We start from the raw sequence: 23,907 nt of genomic DNA, 5'->3' as shown, positions 1-23,907 counted from the left end.
AAGATGACAACCTAATTATGACAACAGCATGCAGTGGCTGAAAGGAAGGGCCCTGAACGGCCTAAACAATAATTTAAAGGTTAAATGGTGGATTGGTTACTTCCAGAAAGGTCTTGTTAGTCTCAAAGTCTGTAGAAAGATGTGAATAATTAGTAGTAAGGTCAAAATGTCCTAAAAAGGAACAGACAATGGACACACACACACAAACTCAAACTTGCACATACACCCAAGGAAACACCAACAGAGACAGCCTCAGAAAACACACAAAGACATACACACACACACACACACACACACACACACACACACAGACACCCACAGAAAACACACAGATATATACACACACACAGAGACACCCACAGAAAACACACAGACATACACACACACACACACACACACACACACACACACACACACACACACACAGAGAGACAACCACATAAAAAACACAGAAAGACATACATACACCCTCACAGAGACACCCACATAAAACACATACATACATACACACACACCCACCCTCACAGAGACATCCACAGAAAACACAGACATACACACCCACCCTCATAGAGGCATCCAGAGAAAATACACAAAGACAAACACACACACCCCCTCACAGAGACACCCACAGAAAAAGCTCAGACATATGCACACACTCTTACAGACATCCACAGAAAATGCACAAAGACATACACACCCACCCTCACAGAGAGACCCACAGATAAAAAAATGCATACACACTCCTAGAGAAACAAACCAAAGTACAAATACATAAACACAGACACCCACAGAAACACTCACAGGAGGAAACATTTATGCACCTTGCATTCCCTAAATTAACAGTGTGTGACATGCATGATAAAAAAAAATTAGAAATTAAGAGATCACTTTTTAAAGAATCATATTTGTAAATGTGCAAACAAAAATAATTCTGTGAATTCAAAATTGTACATTAATGAGCTGGGTAGATGGCTAGATGAAGAAAAGTACCTTTAAAAGGTTGACATATGTTTGTTTTTTCCCCAACCAAGAGCACCACTTCAAATATAGTGTACAAAATTTCCCAACTGTACTTATGGATTTTTTTATTTTTTTTTATTTTTATTGAGGTTAAAATAACATATACAAAACAGTCTCATCAACCAGATTACAGTTTACAGCATGCAACATACTGACATGACAGGTCATTTCAGGCACCTCATTTTTTGTGTTATGAATTCTTAGTGTCCCCAATCAAACAGGTCCAATCAAGGGACCAGAAACTATATAGAACCATCGAGGACATGCTGTTGGAGTTATTAGTAGAAAATGTAGTTTCATTGTGTATGAGATAGAGGCAAACTGTGGATTAGTCATTCATTATCAAAATATATAGATACAAGGAGGGCACTGAAATCACTCTGTTAATTTCAGTCAACAACAAACAAAGTCATCTGATAGCAGTGATGTGCCAGAACAGTCCTCAGTTGCAGGTATGTACATAATTAGATATTAACACTGAACAATTGTAAAAGCATAAACAGTAGTAAACTATTATTCTGAATAATCTTAAGAGAATCAGGAAATCATAAACAAAGCTAAATTTCCTGTGTTAGGACCCGAGGAGCCTTCATACACAAAAACAAAAGAAAACGTAGTCATGGCTCTTCGGGCTAGGCAGAGACTACCTAACTCTGCCAAAGCAAAATGCGGAGGAGAAGATATTCATCCTTTACCGCATAAGAGTAGTGGGAGGCGGAGGATAAGCCAAAAAAAAAAAAAAAGATAGTGTGCCCTGTCACCACTAAGGTACATATCTAGCAATGTAACTCAATCCTAGCATTAGTGAAAGATTAATAGGGAAATCCATATAGAGTCATTGCCCAAGGGGTCACAGGATATATGATATTCTATAGGCGCTGCATATTGCTAAGTATAGAAATGTGTATATTCTGAACATAACTTTATATGAGATAATCTGAGTGACAGTACAGTCTTATCACTTGGACCAGAGCACTGCAGTGAGGGTAATGTCTTCTACTTATATCTCTACGGAGGCACTATGTGCTATGAATTGCCCAACTACTTAAGGGCAGATAAGCTAGATAATGGACCCCAGGGAATGTAAATCTAACCCTACCTATAGTGCATTTGCATTGTTTTAACTCCATTTAATCTAAAATGATAGTACAGATGCATGTACCATTACACAAAAATTTCTGATAGTCTTATAGCCTGAGATATGCAGCTGATTGGAGAAGCTTAGAGAGAAATGTTAGAAGTGTGGGGTCTGTATATTCTCAGAGTATGTGTTTAAAGATAAAATTATAGAAAAACTCATATAAGTTATTAAAGTGTGGTGTGCAATATGTATGCGTACAGCATCATTCTAAAAGTTATAAAAAGAATAACACTCCAACACAGCAATCATTCACTTAATAAGCAGGCTAAATATTCATGGCGTAACTTAGATCATGGACTAGACTAACACAAACCATTGCATGCAAAAAAAATAAAGAAGAATTAAGCTCTACCAAGCCTGTAGCTCTCTGTCAACTGTAATGTTTAGAGTACTATTTTGTAGGTACATACTACTTATGAGGCAGGCCAACCAGCTATGTTAGCAAGTGGTTAACTATATACAACATGTACACACTTGCAAAAAGGCTATTGAATATTTATGTATCTGGTATGGAGCCGACCCCACTGGAAATAAGTGCAACATAAGAGAAAAAACAAACAAACAAAAACAGGAAACACAGAGTCCAGGCTATGCAATTCAGTATCAGACTGGTAGTTATTCACTGATAAACATATGAATATCTGTGCATGTGGGTAAATACAGCAGTATCTCATTCAGATGAAGATATAGAGAGACTCTTCACCTCGACTAGACAAATCCAAAGGCATCTTTCTGCTTGTCCTATTCAGGGCTGCTGATGTAGAAATACACCACAAGGCTGTGCAAGTATGTCCAGTAAACTAGATCAAAGAGAGGGGAGCGGATCAGTTCACAAGGTGGGTAGGGTGCTAGTAGAGGGCATAACAGATGGTAATCTTGTAACAGGGCAATCTGAAAAGGCTATCCACATCCCCTCAGGTAGTAGACAGAGTCAGCCCACTCCTGTTCTGCTGCGCCCCTCAAAGTCCCAGAGCACCTGGCCAGCCATCACCAGATACCAAATAGCCACAAACCTGCATGCACGTAGATATTTCACCCGGTTCAGTGTAGCCATACAGAGCAAGGTATCTGCAATATCTTTAGAGCAGGCACCGTCCCATCTGTGAAGTACACTCTGTCCGATATAATGCTGTCTGTCGCTTCTGGTAGAATCAGCAAGAGCCTGTAAGTCACAGCACTGCAGGGCACTAGTACCTCCTGGATTCTCCACCTGCACTACGCAGACTCCAGGGCGCTCTGTCTGGCATGACAAACCTTCTGCCGCAGTTTTTACTTTCTGTAGGTAAGGTGCGCTGGCGATCTCAGCCGTGCAGAGTAATGGGGCATCTCCATTCAGAACCATACTTCGGCAGAGTGCAGTGAGGCTGTCAATCCTTTGACAGATTCTATATTCAAAGTCCTCCAGGAGGCTGTGGAAGGCAGAATACAGGTCCGCCATGCTGTCATGTGGTGCCCGATTCAGTCCGTTATGCGATCCGTGCTGTATGTAAAATGGCGCTGCTGAAAGTGCTTGCGGTCTCAGCTGCCTAGTCCGTGCGGCTTCAGAGATGCGGCGTGTTAGTCAGCTGTTAGGAGTTACCTTCGCTCTGTACTCGCTATAAGATGTCGGCAATACTATATCTGTCCCATCATTCAGGGCCGCAGGCCTCCGTATAGTTGTATGAATAGAAACTGTGTGGCACTAGTGACTGCATAGGCCTCAGCACTCAATCTTTAAGCCAGCGTGTTGTACAGGCACATAGTTCTTTTCGGGAGCACCACAGCCGTTTGATTACTTGAGTGCTTGATGGTTGCCCTCATAGGTGCTGCATCGTAGTAGAATTAAGTACTTTTGGGCCAGTTAGTAAGAGGAGCCTCAGTGTGCTGCGACCATCTTGGTCGGTCGTACTTATGGATTTTGAAAATGCTGTACTCTATATTGTCTTGGTGGGACCATAAGCTGTGGTACTCATACCATTAGATCTGGTTAAATGCAGGATTTAGGCTTGTTGGTATGTATTTCAAAATTAAGTCAGCTGTAGTGTAAACTGAACAGTTATAAAGGGCCATTAAACCCAAAAATGTTCTTTCACAATTCAGATTGAGAATAAAATTTTAAACAACATTCAAATTTACTTCTATTATCTAATTTGCTGCAATCTTTAGATACCCTTTGTTAAAGAAATAGCAATGCACATTGGTGAGCCAATCACATGAGGCATCTATGTGCAGCCAATCAGAAGCTGCTGAGCCTATCTAGATATGCTTTTCAGGAAAGAATATAAAGATAATGAAGCAAATTAGATAATAGAAGTTAATTAGAAAGTTGTTTAAAAGGGTATTCTCTATCTGAATCATGAAAGAAAAAATGTGGGTTTAATGTCCCTTTAAGTTAACCTGTCTCATTTCAAACACTGAGCAATCTTAGTCTGAGAATATAAAATTTTATGCAGATGCAAAAATCTTAGATAAAATGCCTCCTTGCATCTGGAAAGTCCTTGCATAAAGGGGCAGTAAATATATATATCTCTGCCTGCCTGCCTGCCAAAAGGGCATCTACCATTTGTGTATTGAGGAGGAAACATTTCTGCATGGTTTTAAATATAGAATTTCTACAGCATTGTCAAATAATCATAAATACACTGCTGCTTAAAAAAAAATGTGTTTTTATGGACCCCTAGCCCCACCAAACAACTACTACCACACTGAAGTTACAATCCAAAATTGCACAAAGAAATAAAAAACATTTGCTAAGTAAGTACTAACTCCTCTGCAAATGAAAGTGATCTGCCGTCTGACTCAGGTACACACTGTACAAAGTGCGAAGTCTGTCTCATACTGCGCATAGTGGTTTAGTGCACACTAAGAAATCCTCTAAAATGATAATACTTTACTCCTTTTAATAACATTTCCCATGCTCAATTAGCACTCTGCTGTAGTACCCACTGGTGGCTGCCCAAATTTAAAATTTTTTTTTAGTTCTTGCCTCATGGGGCCCCCCTGGCTCATTGGGCCCCTGACAGGAGTCACCCCTGTCACCCCCTGATGGCGGCCCTGCACACAGGACTTGGTATGCAGACCTGGTGGACATGTCATCTCTTCCGCCATGGACTCTGCCACTGAGACAGGACCTTCTGATTCAAGGTCCGTTCCAGCATCCAAATCTAGTTTCTCTGCGGCTGACTGCTTGGAGATTGAATGCTTGATTTTATCCAAGCGGGGTTTCTCTGAGTCGGTCACAGATACCTTGATTCAGGCTCGAAAGCCTGTCACCAGGAAAATTTATCATAAGATATGGCGCAAATATCTTTATTGGTGCGAATCCAAAGGCTACTCATGGAGTAAGATTAGGATTTTGTTCTTTCTCCAAGAAGGATTGGAGAAGGGGCTATCAGCTAGTTCCTTAAAGGGACAGATATCTGCCTTATCAATTCTACTGCACAAGCGTCTGGCAGATGTTCCAGACGTTCAGTCGTTCTGTCAGGCTTTAGTTAGAATCAAGCCTGTGTTTAAACCTGTTGCTCCGCCATGGAGTTTGCATTTAGTTCTTAAAATTCTTCAAGGGGTTCCATTTGAACCTATGCATTCCATAGGTATTAAGCTTGTATCTTGGAAAGTTCTGTTTTTAGTTGCTATCTCTTCGGCTCGAAGAGTTTCTGAATTATCTGCATTGCAATGCGACTCGCCTTATCTTGTTTTCCATGCTGATAAGGTGGTTTTGCGTACCAAACCTGGATTCCTTCCTAAGGTTGTTACTAATAGGAATATCAATCAGGAAATTGTTGTTCCTTCTCTGTGTCCTAATCCTTCCTCTAAGAAGGAGCGTCTGTTGCACAACTTGGACGTGGTTCGTGCTTTGAAGTTTTACTTGCAAGCAACCAATGATTTCCGTCAAACATCTTCTTTGTTGTCTATTCTGGAAAACGTAGAGGTCAAAAAGCTACGGCTACCTCTTTGTCTTTTTGTCTGAAAAGCATCATCCGTTTGGCATACGAGACTGCTGGACAGCCATCTCCTGAAAGGATTACAGCTCACTCTACTAGAGTGGTGGCTTCCACATGGGCTTTTAAAAATAATGCTTCTGTTGAACAGATTTGTAAGGCTGCGACTTGGTCTTCGCTTCATACAAATTTAATACTTTTGCTTCTTCGGAGGCTATTTTTGGGAGAAAAGTTCTTCAAGCAGTGGTGCCTTCTGTTTAACCATCTGTCTTGTCCTTCCCGTTCATCCATGTCCTGTAGCTTTGGTATTGTATCCCACAAGTAAAGGATGAATCCGTGGACTCGTCGTACCTTATAGAAGAAAAGTAAATTTATGCTTACCTGATAAATTAATTTCTTCTATGGTACGACGAGTCCACGGCCGGCCCTGTCATTTTAAGACAGATTATATTTTTTGATTTTAAACTTCAGTCACCTCTGCACCTTGTAGTTTCTCCTTTTTCTTCCTGTACCTTCGGTCGAATGACTGGGGGGGTGGAGCTAAGGGAGGAGCTATATAGACAGCTCTGCTGTGGTGCTCTTTGCCACTTCCTGTTAGCAGGAGGATAATATCCCACCAGTAAAGGATAAATCCGTGGACTCGTCGTATCATAGAAGAAATTAATTTATCGGGTCTATATAGCTCCTCCCTTAGCTCCACCCCCAGTCATTCGACCAAAGGTACAGGAAGAAAAAGGAGAAACTACAAGGTGCAGAGGTGACTGAAGTTTAAAATCAAAAAATATAATCTGTCTTAAAATGACAGGGTGGGCCGTGGACTCGTCGTACCATAGAAGAAATTAATTTATCGGGTAAGCATAAATTTAATTTTTTTTTTTTTTAAAAAAAACAAGGTTTCCAAACAACTTTGCCTGTCCATTTACAGGCTAATAGTCCACCTGTGTTTACAAGGCATCTCTCGCTAGTTTTTACAGCAGAAATTAAATAGTGTAATGTGGCAGGGGGAGAGAAAGTTTCAACAAACAACAATATCTAACAAGATGCAGGTCAAACAATTTAACAATTCACTTGGCACATAAAGAGTTAATGTATGGGATACAATTGGTAGGACCAGTCTCTGATTCTATATTGTGTGTAGGTCTGATTGTCCGGGTAGGTAAGCATCCGTTTTTGGGGTGTCATTGTTGAGGAGAGGTATAGTATCTAACTTTGAACCTACTTAGAGCCGTGCAGTCTACCTTTTCCAATGCGGCGAAGGCCTCCTGTTTCCCCTGTCCCTCTGCCCAATCGTTCATGGTTCAGGTGTAAGTGTTGACTCTATGGTTCGTGATCTACATTGCTCCTAGGATTCCAGCATGTACTCATGTGTGTCAACTGTCCCCTTCTGCATATGGTGGTATCTTTCCAAATGTATCAGTATGTCCACTTGTTTCCATTCCTCTACTGTTGGTCTACCTGTGATTTCTAGTGTCTTGGTATTATGATTAACCCCCGAGATTTATGTGCTTTATTCTCTATAGTAGGAAGTGAGAAGAATAGCTGCGTTTTGTGGTTGTTGGGCATTGGTTTTCCTATTGTTCAAGTAATATGAGTGAGATTCTCGACCCAGAATGTATCCAGTTTGGGGTATTCCCACCAGATATGTGAGGGAGCTCCTTCTCCCTCACAATCTCTCCTGCACTTTCCATGGCAAATTTGTATATGTTTTGTAGTCTGCTAGGTGTAAGGTAGCACCTGGAAAGAAATTTGTAAATGGATTCCTGAATTCTGGCAGAAATTAATACTTTTTTTGGTGACCCAAAAGGCTGTCTGCCATTCCTGAGGTGTAATGTCAATGTGAAGTTTCCTTTCCCAGGCTTTAACATAGGAGGGGAGTATATGCTCATCTTCCATTAATAAGAGTTTGTAAAGTATAGATATGGAGTGTGATGTAGGGGATTCTCATAGACCTAGATTTTCGAAGGGTGTCGTCTGTCTTGTGAAGAGGCATTTGTGTTGATGGGTGTCTAGGAAGTGTTATCTGGTTGGGGGAAAACCAGTTCATTTGGATATTAGGGATGGTTTCTTGTAAGTCTCTAAATGGTTTGAGCTTGTTGTCTTTAATGAGGGTAGAGATTATCCTGTCTTTAATATGTGTCTGTTTTGTGGACTGAGTGTCATTTAGGTTCCTTGGTAGTGTGGGGTTTTTACATATAGGGGTCAGGGGAGAGAATGCGGAGGATATGGCAGTCGATGTATTTAGGATCTTGTCCCAATTAGAATACAAATCAATAGGTAGTGGATGTGCTGACGCGGCTTTAGGTCTGTGTTTCAAGTTGAGACTTTCATGCTTTCTATGCAAATTGCTTGACATAGACAATATATCACATTACAATCATGGAAAGACAAAGAGAAAAACTTCTCCATGATAAGTTTTCACTAAGAGCCTAGTAGTGAAGCCTAGTAGTGAACTATATAACATGTATTGCAAGGTTAAGCTCCAGTCTCTCACCCTTATCCCTGCCAACAAAAGAATAATTATCTGTTGTGTCCTCAACATAACGTTTACTCTTCTAAGACATCCAGCTCTTTATAATCTTATACCTCCCTAAGTCATATTTTCTTTGCTTCGACATGCATAATCCAAGGTTCCCACAAGGACTGGTCTACCCATCTGGTAATGGTAATCAGCATTTTTTTCTTTTTATTGATGAATCCCACATATACTAAATGAGAGCATAAGCACAAAAGTAGGAATACAATTATGCTCATAAGTTATATAACAAACATCTTAATATGAGGCATTGTGAATAAACAGTTGTCAGTATGCGGTAACAATACTAGTTCTATATTTGCCACATCTGAGCCAGTTAATGCACATACATATCCTAAATAAAGAGAGGGGAGGGCAAGTTAACTCACTGAGAGGTTTAAGTGAGAACATTTTACTCTAAGCATACCATGTAATAATGTTGGCTACATTTTAGCCATAAATCGGCAAGTGCTACCCAGGTGCTGAATAAAAAAGGGGCCGGCTCTTAAGCTTACATTCCTGCTTTTTCAAATAAAGATACCAAGCGAATGAAGAAAAACAGGAGTAAATTAGAAAGTTGCTTAAAATAGTATGCTCTATCTGAATCATGAAAGAAAAAAAATTGGGTTTCATATGCCTTTAAGGATCTGAGTTCCTCATTTTTCAAAATTAAATAGAACAGAAAGCAAAAAATTAAACTCTAAATAAACAATATATCTGATTTAAAAAACAAGAATAAACTCAGTGATACAGCTCCTGGTGGAAAGTGCTTGTGAAGACCTGGGAGTAGCTGCCAAACTCCCCAAATAGCATATATTTAATCAATGGTCGGTCCACAGCACTTAGATAAAAGTTCACTTTATTGAATACAGATAAAACTAAGAAAGTGACGTTTCAGGGTTGCCCCTTTAATCATACCATAAAGGGGCAACCCTGAAACGTTACTTTCTTTGTTTTATCTGTATTCAATAAAGTGAACTTTTATCTAAGTGCTGTGGACCGACCATTGATTGAATATATGATTAAAAAAACGAGCATAATTATCCATCATAAGCATTCTCACAGTTTAAAGAAGCTAACATGAACAGCAACAAACCCGCTTCAGATCTAATGATGGTGATTGTTTATTGTTGCGGCAGTAAAATCCTGATGCCTTTCTGTCTTCAAATAGATAAGGTCAGATGATTGAAACTGGCCATTAGCTGCTGTGTGGTTGATTTCAAGTTAGCAAGTGCTGGCAATATCTGATCAGGCAATTTTTGAGACACACACAATCGTTCTTCATAGCCATGTGTCCATGAAACTTGCTATATACAAAGGTATACCATTGAGGTATTAAATCTGGACCCACAGGTCCGTGCAGCTTTTCTGCCAAAGATGCTCAGCTGGCCAAGTGAAATTGGCAAAAAGAAAAACCTTATTTGGGTGTAATAAGGTCCATGCTGAGCGGAGCTCTTTGCACAATCTTTGAGCCTAAAATGTATTTGGCTTTGCGCTTCTCATGCTACTCTGAGAAACAAATTACATAATATCTAAGTTTTATATGTTTTTCAGGGAGCTTGTGGAGAGCATATGAATCCTGACTATGGAGTCTGGCTACCTTCATCTGTATCTGACTTTGTCTTGGGACCATTTTAAAAACATTTTTTTTTTTCTCTTCACCTCTAAACTGACCTATTCCTCTCTTTACTCATTTTCTCCTGCAAACCAACACACTGCCTCAAAGCCTTTAAATGGATTTGAACAAATATATGGATTTTTGCAATTAATTTAAGTGAACATTTGCAGACATTTACCACTGTTCAAGCTAAGGGTTTGTTTCATATGATATCTTTATGTATGGATTATGAGTTATAAAAAAATGTTCTCTAGTAAAATGTTGTGGGCTCATTCTACAATTGACTTTATGGACCAGATATAATTAAGTTAAATCTTCCAAGTACAATTTAATACAGTTTTTGTCAGTTTAGTGTATGTGCTTTCTTGCAACCTAATTTGGAAACATATTCAAACCTAAGCAGTTCATTACCAGTTCATTAATTTGTGATTATTTGACAAATACAATATCCCTTATTTATATTGATTACATGCCTTAAAGCTTAGTATGCCATTTGTGTTTCTGTCTCTCTTCAGATATGTCCTAGCACAGATAATCATAAGCTGGTTAGAACAGGAGGGATCTCTATCGCTCTATCATCTCTAAATCATTTAAGGAGGTTTTTAACTACTTAAAGATTGCACAAGCTTTACACCAATACGTGAAGCTCATATCACTTTTAGAAAGAAGAAACTGATATATTGAAAAGTATGGGCTATCGGTATTACAGAAAGGGTTGCTACTGTTTTTTTGTAAAGAGAAATGAAAATGGCAGACCTAGAACATCTGAATGCTATTTAGAATTTGAAGCTAGAGTATTCTTTAAAGGGATATGAAACCCAAAGTTTTTTTTTTTTCTTTCATGATTCAGATAGAGCAAGCAATAGTAAACAACTTTATCAAATTTGCTTTGTTCGATTGTTAAAGCAGGGATGTAAGCTTAGGAGCCAGCCCAATTTCTGGAGCACTATATGGTAGCTATTTTGCAAGAATGTTATCCATTTGCAAGGCCACTAGAGGGCAGCACTATTTCTTTCATGTAATTAGCAAGAGTCCATGAGCTAGTGACGTATGGGATATACAATCCTACCAGGAGGGGCAAAGTTTCCCAAACCTCAAAATGCCTATAAATACACCCCTCACCACACCCACAATTCAGTTTTTACAAACTTTGCCTCCCATGGAGGTGGTGAAGTAAGTTTGTGCTAGATTTCTACGTTGATATGCGCTTCGCAGCAGGCTGAAGCCCGGTTTTCCTCTCAGAGTGCAGTGAATGTCAGAGGGATGTGAAGAGAGTATTGCCTATTTGAATTCAATGGTCTTCCTCTAGGGCAGGGGTTTCCAAACTTGGCCCTCCAGAGGTTTTGGAACTATATTTCCCATGATGCTCAGCCAGCATTTTATCTAGCTGAGCATCATGGGAAAAGTAGTTCCAAAACCTCTGGAGAGCAAAGTTTGGAAACCCCTGCTCTAGGGGATCTATTTCATAGGTTCTCTGTTATCAGTCGTAGAGATTTCTTCTCCTACCTCCCTTTTCAGATTGACGATATACTCTTATATACCATTACCTCTACTGATTCTCATTTCAGTACTGGTTTGGCTATCTACTTTATGTAGATGAGTGTCTTTGGGTAAGTAAGTCTTATCTTTTATTTATGACGCTCTCAGCTATGGTTTGGCACTTTATATGTCAAGTTCTAAATATAACTATACTGTAAAAACCTAATCACTGAAGGGGGCGCTCAAGATGCAGTATAATCATTAATCTAGAACAAAAGTATATATGATGGGGCAATGTTAAGATATCATAGATGAGTATATACACAATAAAGGCAGAAAACAGTAAATTATTAGATACTGTAGTGAAAATACACTTGCAATTGTGAAAAAATTAGACAGTCCTTTATATGTTCTTCAAAGGATAACGATTGCTGTAGCGGCTGCCTCCTCCTCACTGGATGGTCCAGGTGGTACTATATAAGATAAAACAGAATGGAGGGGCGCCTCATGTGTGGTATCATCTATTAATTAAAAACGAGTCACAGAACTATTGCCAAATGGGTACTCACAAATTTGGAGAGCACACTTATGTGCTGGTAGGAGCGGGCTGCAGAATTAGAAAGGTGTAACAGCTCACCCACTTGAAGGCGCTCTTGGCGTAAGATGGTGGTGCTATAAGGGAGACAAGAAATACGGGCACCACATGTGCAGACTATTAATGGTACAACCACAACAGATTCCTTAATGTGGAGGGTACTCACATATTCCCAGAGCACACCAATGTGCTTGTAGAAGCAGGCTGCAGATTGGTAGAGGTGTGGCAGCTCACCCAAACTCTAGGTATCTTGATATTTGTATGATAATGTGTTCCCTCAGGTGCTGGGCTGGTCTCTCATAGGTGAACAATGGCAGATGGTGGGTAGAAATGAATCCACTCAAAGGATAAAAGATATATCCAAATTTATTTAAAAAAGCATAAAAGTTTAAAAACAACAGCACAATGATTGCTGATGAGAGTGGATAACAGGGTGTCCAATAATCACCCAATCATGCAACGCGTTTCACGGTTCACAGACCGTTTCATCAGGCATAAAAAATCATCAGCTCTCAGCTATGGTTTGGCACTTTATATGTCAAGTTCTAAATATATGTTTTATACTTATATTTGCCATGATTCAGGTCAATCAGTTTATTTTCTTTCTTTCAGACTGTCAGTTTAATTTTTTTGGGAAAATGCATATGAATTAAAATATTTTTCTTACCTAAATTTTCAATTGACTTTTTTTCCTTTAAATTGCGGGCTGTTAGGCTCGCGGGTGCAAAAAATGCTTGAATTTATTGCGTCATTTTTGGCGTTGTAGTTGACGCCAGAAGTTTTCACGTAGTTGCGTCATTTTTGGCTCTCGTGTTTGTTGCAGACGTTTTTGGCGCCAAAAAATATGTGGGCGTCATTCTTGGCGCCAGATTTTTAACATTATTTAAGTCTCATTTTTTAGTTGCTTCTGGTTTCTAGAGGTCTGTTCTGTTTGCATTTTTTCCCATTCCTGAAACTGTCATTTAAGGAATTTGATAATTTTGCTTTATATGTTGTTTTTTCTATTACATATTGCAAGATATTCCAAACACTGTTCCTGTATCAGAAAATACTGAGGGATTCCTGATGACTGATATCAGTCCTACTAAGTTAATTTATTTTAATGTTATGAGTGTTTATCTTTAGCTATGGTTTGTAATAAGTTATTATGATAAACTTTTACATGCAGAGTCCATTAGTATTTATGCATTATCTATTGCTGTTCTTTTTACATCTAATGTACAAGATATACTTAGGGATTTATAATAATATTTTTCTGATTCTATTCTAAAGGCTTTGTCTGCCATCCCGCCTTCTAATAAAATTTTTAGGGCTTTTTAAACTTCTCATTTAGTTCATGAAGTTTCATATGGCCAACAACATACTGAATTATCCTTCTCTGATGGTGTTTTTTCTCATTCAGAATATTCTTCATCAGATATTGACACTAACAAATCTACTTTTTTATTTTTAAATAAGTACATTCGTTCTTTGTTGAAAAGGTGTTGATTATTTTGGATATTGAAGTAACTAGTTCTTTTGATTGTAAGACTAGCTAACATTTAAATTCTGCTTATTAACCTTCTGTGGTTTCTTCAGAGGTTTTTTTTCCAGTTTCTGATACTAGGGAATGGAATAGGCCAGGAATTTCTTTTATTCCTTCTTTAAGGTTTTTAAATTGTATCCTTTGCCGGCAGTTAGTTTTAAGTTTTGAGGAAAGATCCCCCAAGTTAATGGGGCTATCTCTACTCTTGCTAAACATACTACTATTACTATAGCAAATAGTATTTATTTTTTTCCTTCAGATGGGAAACTTGTATCTTATTTAAGGAAGATTATTTATTTTCAGGTACTTTTCTTAGACCTGTAATTTATTTGGCTGATGTTGCAACTGCTTCAACTTTCTGGTTGGATACTTTAGTGCAACAAGTATTGGATTATGATTTGTTTAGCATTGTTAAGTTGATCAACATGCTAATAATTTCATTTGTGTTGTCATTTTTTTGATATTTTCGCAAATGATGTTTAATCTATGTCTTTAGCTATTTTAGCTAGAAAAACTTTGTGACTTCAATCTTGGAATGCTAATTTGATTTCTAAATTCCATATTTCTTTTTTTCCAAGGTAATCAATTATTTGGTTCACAATTGGATTCAATTTTTCTACTGTTACTCTGGGCTTCAAGATTGAGTTCTAAGACTAAATCTTAAGCTTATATTAGTTTTTGTTCTTACTAAGGAACGGAATCCTAATTCTTCCCCAAGTAACATGTTTATAATTGGAAGTTTTCTTCATTCAATTTAAGCCATTTAAAAGATCAAAGTCAGCTCCCCAAATTTGCATGTAGGTGAGGTTCTTATTCCAGCTTAGCTGGTAAGGGGCAGGTTAAGACTTTTTTAAAATTTGTTTGGTTCAATTCGGTCCAAATTTCTTAGATTTGGGTACAGAATAGGATTCAGAGTAAAACCGCCTGTGAGAAGTCTTTTTTTCTCTAACATATTCCAGTAAGGCTCACACTTTCCTGAAGTGTGTTTCAGACCTGTATGTATTGGGTACTTGTGAAGCGCGGCTGGTCACCCATTGGGGCTCAAGGCGCTGCTCAGACCTGGAGTTTTCTGGGGTATTTATATCAGTTCCATTTTAGGAACAGGGTTTGGGGGTTTTATTCAAAACTATTCATTGTCCCAAAGAGAGAATTTTTTTTTTGAATTGTCATATAAGTGTACCATCTTTTAGAATGGTGTTTATATGGTCTATTCAGCCTTTTGGTCAGTGAGGGCATTATTTGTTTACAATAGATACAATAGATGCATATCTTCATTTTCTGTTTTCATTCAGATTATTTTCATTTTCTGAGATTTTCTTTTTTTGACAAGCATTACCAATTTGTTGCTTTTCCTTCTGGTCTAGTGACAGCTCTAAGAATCTTTTCAAGGTTCTCAGTGTTTCCTTATTTGGACGGTCTCGTGGTACTGGCTCAGTCTTTTCGTTCTGCGGGAATCTTATACAATTCAACTTTGTTGTTTCTTCAAGACATGGTTAGAGGATCTTTTTATCAAAAGCTCCTTGATTCCTCAGACAAGGGTCACCTTTTTTAGGTTTCCAGATAGATTGTGTCAATGTCTTTGTCTCTAACAGACAAGTGACAGTTTTATTGGGTTCCGTTTGTCGGAACCTTCAGTCTCTATTATTTCCTTCAGTTGCTATATGCATGGAAGTTTTAGGTCTCATGGCTGCAGCATTGGATTCGATTCCCTTTGCTCATTTTCATAGGAAACCTTTCCAGTTTTTATGCTGAATTAATGGTGCAGGGATTCTAGGATATCACTTTTTTATCTTTGAATCCTAATGTTCAACTATCTTTGACTTGGTGGTTAGATCACCATCATATAGTTCTACGGGTCTCTTCGGTTCATTCAACCTGGACCATGATCACTACAGATGCGAGTCTTTTAGGTTGGGAGGCTGTCTGGGGATCTCTGTCAGCACAAGGGGTTTGGAAATCTCAGGAGGCGAGATTACCATTCGATATTTTGGAACTCCGTGCATTTCTCAGAGGTCTTCAGTTTTGGCTTCTTTTTGAAGAAAGAGGCGTTTATTGTTTTTCAGACAGACAATGTCACAACTGTGGCGTATGTCAATCATCAGGGTGGGACTGTAAGTCCTTAGGCTGTGAAAGCAGTATCTTGGATACTTGCTTGGGCTAAATCCAGCTCCTGTCTAATTTCTGCGGTCCATTTCCGGGAGAATGGTCTCTTTACCCAGATGTGTTTTTTTTTCAATTTGTTCAGATGTGAGGGCTTCCAGAAATAGATCTGATGGCATCTCATCTAAACAAGGAACTTCCCAGGGGCCTATTCAGGTCTGGGGATCCTTAGGCGGAAGCAGTGTATGCATTAACACTTCCTTGGAGTTATCAATCTGCCTATATTTTTTCGCCTCTGGTTCTTCTTTTTAGAGTGATTTTCAAAATCATCAGGGAGCAATCTTTTGTGATGCTGGTGGCTCCAGCATGGCCGCACAGGTTTTGGTATATGGTTCTTGTTCGGATGTCCAGTTGCCAATCTTGGTCACTTCCATTAAGGCCAGACCTTATATCTTAACATTAGTTTTTTCCATCAGGAACTCAAATTATTAATTTGATGGTATGGAAATTTAACGCTTAGTACTTAGTCATAGAAGTTTATCTGACTCAGTGATTAATACTATGTTGCAGGCTCGTAAATCTGTGTCTAGTAAGATTTATTATCGAGTTTGGAAGATTTACATCTCATGATGCTCTTCTCATAAATTCTCTTGGCATTCTTTTAGAATTCCTAGGATTTTATAGTTTCTTCAGGATGGTTTGGATAAGGGTTTTTGTCTGCAAGTTCCTTGAAAGGACAAATCTCTGCTTTTTCTGTGCTGTTTTCACAGAAAAATTTGCTAATCTTTCTGTTATTCATTGTTTTGTTCAGGCTTTGGTTCATATCAAGCCTGTCATTAAGCCAATTTCTCCTCCTTGGAGTCTTAATTTGGTTCTGAGGGCTTTACAGGCTCTTCCGTTTGAGCATATGGTTTCTTTGGACATTAAAATTACTTTCATGGAAAGTATTGTTCCTTTTAGACATCTATTCAGCTAGAACAGTTTTTGAATTATCTGCTCTTTCTTGTGAGTCTCCTTTTTCTGATTTTTCATCAGGATAAGGAAGTTTTGCTGTCTTCATTTACATTTTTACCTTAAGTTGTAAATTCTAACAACATTAGTAGAGGAATTATTGTCCCTTCCTTGTGTCCTAATCCTAAAAATTATTTGGAAAGATTCTTACATTCTTTGGATGTGGTAATAGTTTTGAAATATTATGTTGAAGCTACTCAGATTTCAGAAAGACTTCTAGTCTATTTGTTATCTTTTCTGGTTTTAGGAAAGGTCAGAAAGCTTCTGCCATTTCTTTGGCATCTTGGGTTTCAGCTTTTGATTCGTCATGCTTATTTGGAGTCGGGTTAATCCCCGCCTCAGAGGATTATGGCTCATTCTACTAGGTCAGTTTCTGCTTCCTGGGCTTTTAAGAATGAAGCTTCTGTTGATCAGATTTGCAAAGCAACGACTTGGTCTTCTTTGCATACTTTTACTAAATTCTACCATTTTGATGTTTTCTCTTCTTCAAAAGCAGTTTTTGGTAGAATAGTACTTCAGGCAGCTGTTTCAGTTTGATTCTTCTGCTTATAATTTCAGTTTTTTTCATTATAAAAATTAAAACTTTTGATTTGGGTTGTGGATTAATTTTTCAGCGGAATTGGCTGTCTTTATTTTATCCCTCCCTCTCTAGTGACTCTTGCGTGGAAGTTCCACATCTTGGGTATCTGCTATCCCATACGTCACTAGCTCATGGACTCTTGCTAATTACATGAAAGAAAACATAATTTATGTAAGAACTTACCTGATAAATTCATTTCTTTCATATTAGCAAGAGTCCATGAGGCCCACCCTTTTTGTGGTGGTTATAATTTTTTTTGTATAAAGCACAATTATTCCAATTCCTTATTTTTGATGCTTTCGCTCCTTTCTTATCACCCCACTTCTTGGCTATTCGTTAAACTGAATTGTGGGTGTGGTGAGGGGTGTATTTATAGGCATTTTGAGGTTTGGGAAACTTTGCCCCTCCTGGTAGGAATGTATATCCCATACGTCACTAGCTCATGGACTCTTGCCAATATGAAAGAAATGAATTTATCAGGTAAGTTCTTACATAAATTAGGTTTTCCTGCCATGTAGTGCTCCAGATGCCTAACTAGGTATCTCTTCAACACAGACTATATTAGGAATAAAGCAAAGTTGATAAAAAGTAAATAGGAAACGTTTTAAAAATGCTCTGCTCTGTATGAATCACAAAAGAACATTTTTTTGGTTTCATATCCCATAGATTTACATTAGGGAACTTTTGTGAATGTTTTTCCCAAAATGGTGTTTCAGCCCATGTGAATGCCCAGCACTCCATTGTTAGCTTTGTATACTCAGTAAATGACCTTTTTATATCTTTCATATAAGTTTGTCTAGAAGTTGTAGAGTTCTGCATTTGTACAAGATGACAGCAAGTACTAAAAAGCTCTATACAGCTGCAACACAAAATATATTTTTCTGGACTTCAGATTACTGTATTTTAATTTACCTCCAAAGAAAACAAATCACCCTCATTAGTGTTTTTTTTTCTGAGCTAACAGCTTAAAAACATTGTACAGTATATAAAATCTAACTTTGTTGTATGTTGTATTTTCAATATTAATTTATATGCTAAAATATATTAGTGAAACATAATAAATAAAATATATATATATATATAATCCGATGACTTTTTTTAGTGTGGTATTTATTTCTTTATTAAATTCAATAGATGTGAATGAGCTGAAGGAGTGCCTCTATGTACTTGTAAAGGAACAACAATCCCTAGCAGCACAGACTGCCACAACCACACTTTCTGCTGTAAGACTAAAGCAAAGACTGGTCATTTTGGAAAGATATTTTATTGCACTGAACAGGAATGTTTTTCAAGAATGCGCCAAAGTGAAATGGAAAAGTTGCAATTCTCTTCCACCTGCCACTGAAAAGAAATGGTAAGCAAATTTATGCTAATGTTTAAGCCTAATCTGATGGATGTTGTTTTTTTTTCTTTTCTTTTTGTTTTTTAAATGAAGATCTCATTATAGCTTTTTCATAAAGCTAGAGAGAAGTGTACTTTGAAGGGACAGGCAATTAAAATTTTCTTTCCTATGACGTGGAGAGTCTACAACATCATTCCTATTACTAGTGGGATATTCAACTCCTGGCCAGCAGGAGGAGGCAAAGAGCACCCCAGCAAACCTGTTAAGTGTAACTGCCTTACCCATAACCCCCAGTCATTCTTTGCCTCTGTCAATGGAGGATGTGCGAAGTTGGTGTCTGAAGATATTTAATCCTTTTATGGGTACTTTTCCCTGCAAGCAAGGATTTGGGGCTATGCTGTGTCCATGTCAATCTCTTCAGTAAGAGTAATGGTGGCTTTTAGCAGATAGAAAGTGGCGAGATTGTCTTTGCTTTGTTTCTACTATTATTGCTACCTCTTTGATAGAAAGCCAGGGTTGGTTACTCTGCTCTTTCTTTATCTACAGGTCCCTGTTGGCGGTCAAGTGAGGCTATCAGACCTGCAGCTGCTGTGCCTGCTCCGCAGCAGAAATTTCCTGAGGGTAAGTCCTTTCATTTATATTTCTTAGGAGAAAGAGGAAAAATCAGGGAGGACCTGATAACTACTGCCCTGCGAAAGGTATTTCATCTTTTTTATATATCCACTGTAGGATATTTGCGGCTGAGCAGCTTTTTTGGTTTTATGCCTGTGTAAGAAGGGAATTTGCCGCTTCCATTGCCGGGCAGATCTAGCGAAAGCCAGGTTTTATGGGTATGGTATTATCCTTTGTGGATAAGCTAAGATTCCCCTTCTCTTTCCCTTTACGGTCTGTTTTTTCATGGATGTTTAATGTGTCTATGGGGCACTGTATGTATTTACTACTTCCCTCTTTGTCTAGGGTGCACAGTATTTAATTCCTAATTCCCTCCTTTAATTAGAGGGTTTGAGTATTTTTATGGCGCAGTAAAATAGTGCCCTATGTTTGCCGTATAGGCAATGGCCGTTGGTGCGTGTTATGTCATCAGGCTGTTATGCCTGTCAGACTTTCTCCTTATTGTGCCAGGTATTTTATCACATCCTGTTCTGGAGGTGACCGCCATAGATAACGGATGCTTGCCACAAATTGTCAATTGTGCTGTGGGATGCTTAGTAACTTTTGAGCAGCTTATATATAATTTTTTCATGCTCCTCTCAAGATTTTTTTAGCTGATACTTTTATCTACAGCTTTTTCATCAGTAATGGCATCTCCTGCTGCTAGGTTCTGCAGCTTTCACGCCGAGTATTTACTAGAAGATTATCTTCTTTAGGAGTTTAAGACGGTCCCCTTGTATTTTTTACTCATGGGCTTTTTACTGTATGGGAGGGTTAATGTCCCTTCCGTGCTTCTCACACTTTATATTTAATTAGCGCCTATAAATTGGTCTTAATGGGCTTTAGGGAGGTGGCAATTCTACAGCGTGAATTTGTTGTTAATTCACCATTTTGCCCGTATCTGCTCTACATTGAGAATTTCTCCCTCTTTTAGTGTTTAAGAGTGCGTACTGGTGTTTTCCCTATATCAGTGCATGTTAGGGAAATGATGTACTCAGTCTTTTCTATGGCTGGTAGTGACTTATGTGAATAGGAATACTGTTATTTGCAGCTATCTATATTTTTATGTACAATTTTTGTGTCCCTTTTTATTGGAGAGAATTCTCTATGTGAACATTCCTACTGGCTGTATAGGCGGATCCTAATTTCATGAACAAATAAGGTCTTAAGTCACTTAGGTGAGCTCTGGTCCTGTGGTGTCTCTGTGGACTTCAGGGTCCTTTTATGTCTACTCCTTGTCTTGCATGATATTGTACAGCAAGGGAGTTAAAATTAAATTTTCTCCTTTTCAAGACATATATTTATTCCCTGTTCTAAGAATACCTATTAATCAGTTATCCTTGGTATTTGGTGCCATCTTGTGGTGCTTTGATGTTATTACACCTATGATTAATTTTCAACATGAGTGGAATTTTTCCTAGTTTTTTATGGAATATATAAAGGGGAGAATTTCTAAATCTCTAGATATGCTCTCTAGGGGCTCAGTAGCCAGTCTCTGAAATACAACATGAGACCAGAGTTTTCAAGACCCCATAGAGGCATACCAAATTCCTGGATTAAGACTCATTAGCTGAGTCTATTAGGGTTAATAGGGCCTTTAACATGCATCTTTGATGGCCCCTTAATGTACGGGCACACGTTCTTTGGGAAATGTTGTATGTCACCTTGTGGTGTCTAATGTCTTTGTTACCTTTTTATTTTACTGTTTTTACATTGCAGTAAGTAGGTTGCTCTTACAAGGCCCTTCCAAGGGCTAGATGTGATTTCTATATAATTTCTTCTACAAGATATGACGGGTCCATGGATTTCATCCTTACTTGTGGGATTAATCCTCCTGCTAACAGGAAGTGGCAAAGAGCACCACAGCAGAGCTGTATATATAGCTCCTCCCTTCCCTCCACCCCCAGTCATTCTCTTTGCCTGTGTTAGTAATAGGAAGAGGTAAAGTGAGGTGTTAGTTTAAATTCTTCAATCAAGAAGTTTTTTTGTTTTAAAATGGTGCCAGTGAGTACTATTTTCCTCAGGGAGAAATCGTCAGTCTGGATTCCCAAGAGGAATGGAGACATTAATTTTTTCTGTCCTGATATTGATGATCTTAGCAAACGTTATCTAAGATCCATTTTGGTTTCCACAGAGCTTCTGAAGGTTGTGCAAGAAAAATCTTCAGTGTGGAGAACGGTGTCATGCTACAAGCAGCATTGATGTATGTTCAGTCCTTTATTCTGGGGAGACTTGTTATATCAGAACAGGCTGACATTATTCCCTACCGGGGAAGGGGTAAGCAGTAGACCTATATGCTTGATGGGGGTACTGGAATTACTGTTTTTTATATTGCACACTAGATGTTATTGGTGAGTCAATATTGTCTAGACACTGGGAGATGCGGTTGAGAGACTGTCCTATTATGGGATAATTGGCCTAGAAAGATGGCTGTGTATGTACTAATTTCACTGCAGCTGACTGCTTGGAGATTGAACGCTTGATTTTATCTAAGCGGGGGTTCTCTGATTCTGTCATTGATACTTTGATTCAGGCACGTAAGCCTGTCACTACAAAGATCTATCATAAGATATGGCGTAAATATCTTTTTTGGTGTGGATCCAAGGGCTACTCATGGAGTAAAGTTAGGATTCCCAGGATTCTGTCTTTTCTTCAAGAAGGATTGGAGAAAGGGTTATCTGCGAGTTCCCTAAAAGGACAAATTTCTACTTTGTCAATTTTGCTACACAAACGTTTGGCAGATGTTCCAGACGTTCAGTCTTTGTCAGGCTCTAACCAGAATTAAGCCTGTGCTTAGACAGATTGCTCCACCCTGGAGTTTGAATTTAGTTCTTAATGTTCTTCAAGGGGTTCCGTTTGAACCCATGCATTCCATAGATATTAAGTTGTTATCTTGGAAAGTTTTGTTTTTGGTTGCTATTTCTTCTGCTCGTAGAGTTTCTGAGCTTTCAGCGTTACAATGTAATTCTCCTTATCTTATCTTCCATTCTGATAAGGTGGTTTTACGTACCAATCCTGGTTTCCTTCCTAAGGTTGTTTCTAATAAGAATATTAATCAGGAAATTGTTGTTCGTTCATTATGTCCTAACCCTTCTTCTAAGAAGGAGCATATGTTGCATAATCTGGACGTGGTCCGTGCCCTGACGTTTTACTTGCAGGCGACTAAGGATTTCCGTCAATCATCTTCATTATTTATTGTTTTTTCTGGAAACCGTTGGTCAGAAAGCTACGGCTACCTCTTTCTTTTTGGCTAAAGAGTATCATCCGTCTGGCATATGAGACTGCTGGACAGCAGCCTCCTGAAAGAATTACGGCTCATTCTACTAGGGCTGTGGCTTCCTCATGGGCATTTAGAAACAATGGTTCTATTGAACAGATTTGCAAGGCTGCGACTTGGTCGTCTCTTCAGACTTTTTCCAAATTTTACAATTTTTTTTTATTTTTATAACTTTTATTTTTATTGAGTTTTAGTCCAAGGCATACAGACAATGTACAACAATAAACCATGTAAAGAAAAAATGCTTCAAGACATATAGTCAGTATGAGACAAAGAAAATACAGGTGGCCCTCGTTTTACAACGGTTCAATTTACACCGTTTCAGAATAACAACCTTTTTTCCAGTCATGTGACTGCTATTGAAAAGCATTGAGAAGCAGTGCATTTATTAAAATAGCCAGTAGGTGGAGCTGTCCGCTTGTGTTGCAGCAAAGCCAAGCAAGCTGAAATTAATCAGTTTAACCAGACCTGAGCTATCGAGCAAATTTCAAAGGAACAAGATCTTCCTGTCTATATATCAGTCCAGATTGGAATGCATAGAAAGAACTGTTTGCAGAAAAATGCAAGTGAAGTCTGTGTTGTGTGATTATTTTATTACGTTTATAATGCGGTTTAGCAAATGTTTTTGTTTACTTAACTTAGTTTAATTATATATTCTGTGTTGTGTGATTATTTTGTTAGGTTTATAATGCTGTTTATCATTCAAAGTCTTCATTTCAAAGCTTTAAAAATAATATATTGGGTTTTACTTATGACAATTTTGAGAGGGCCTGAAACCTATCTCCCTCACTTCCCATTGCCTTACATTATAAACTGGGTTTCAATTTACAACGGTTTCGATTTACAACCATTCCTTCTGGAACCTAACCCCGGCGTAAACTGAGGGCTACCTGTATACATTCCGATTTATATAACCTATATCAATAATATTAGTAAGTGTTTTGCATGCCAAGAACCTTTATATCTTCCAAATGGTATATGAGACCACACTTAGACCTCTCAGCCCTATATGGGATATGCAAAGCTACAAAAGGTGAACGCAAAAAGGAGACCACTTTTGGGTCTCAAGTGATGAACCTCATTATACATTAAGAATATGGTTTGTTTATATCCCCTATAACAATTTTAAGCCACTC

The 23,907-nt window shown here is 38.3% G+C and overlaps 1 protein-coding gene across 4 annotated transcripts in view; it reads left to right on the top strand.

Annotated features, from left to right (window-relative positions):
- HERC2 (HECT and RLD domain containing E3 ubiquitin protein ligase 2) overlaps nucleotides 1-23,907 on the top strand; it is a 733,063-nt gene that overhangs the window by 81,331 nt on the left and 627,825 nt on the right. For all 4 annotated transcript variants that reach the window (XM_053707729.1, XM_053707727.1, XM_053707730.1 and 1 more), the window contains exon 5: nucleotides 18,636-18,855. In XM_053707729.1, coding sequence (XP_053563704.1) covers nucleotides 18,636-18,855 — 220 coding nt within the window. The remainder of the gene's footprint in view (nucleotides 1-18,635; nucleotides 18,856-23,907) is intronic.

Source organism: Bombina bombina, chromosome 3 (assembly GCF_027579735.1).
Source record: "Bombina bombina isolate aBomBom1 chromosome 3, aBomBom1.pri, whole genome shotgun sequence".
Lineage (NCBI taxonomy): Eukaryota > Metazoa > Chordata > Amphibia > Anura > Bombinatoridae > Bombina > Bombina bombina.
Note: the sequence above shows the minus strand (reverse complement) of the source record. Positions and strands in the feature narration are given on the sequence as shown.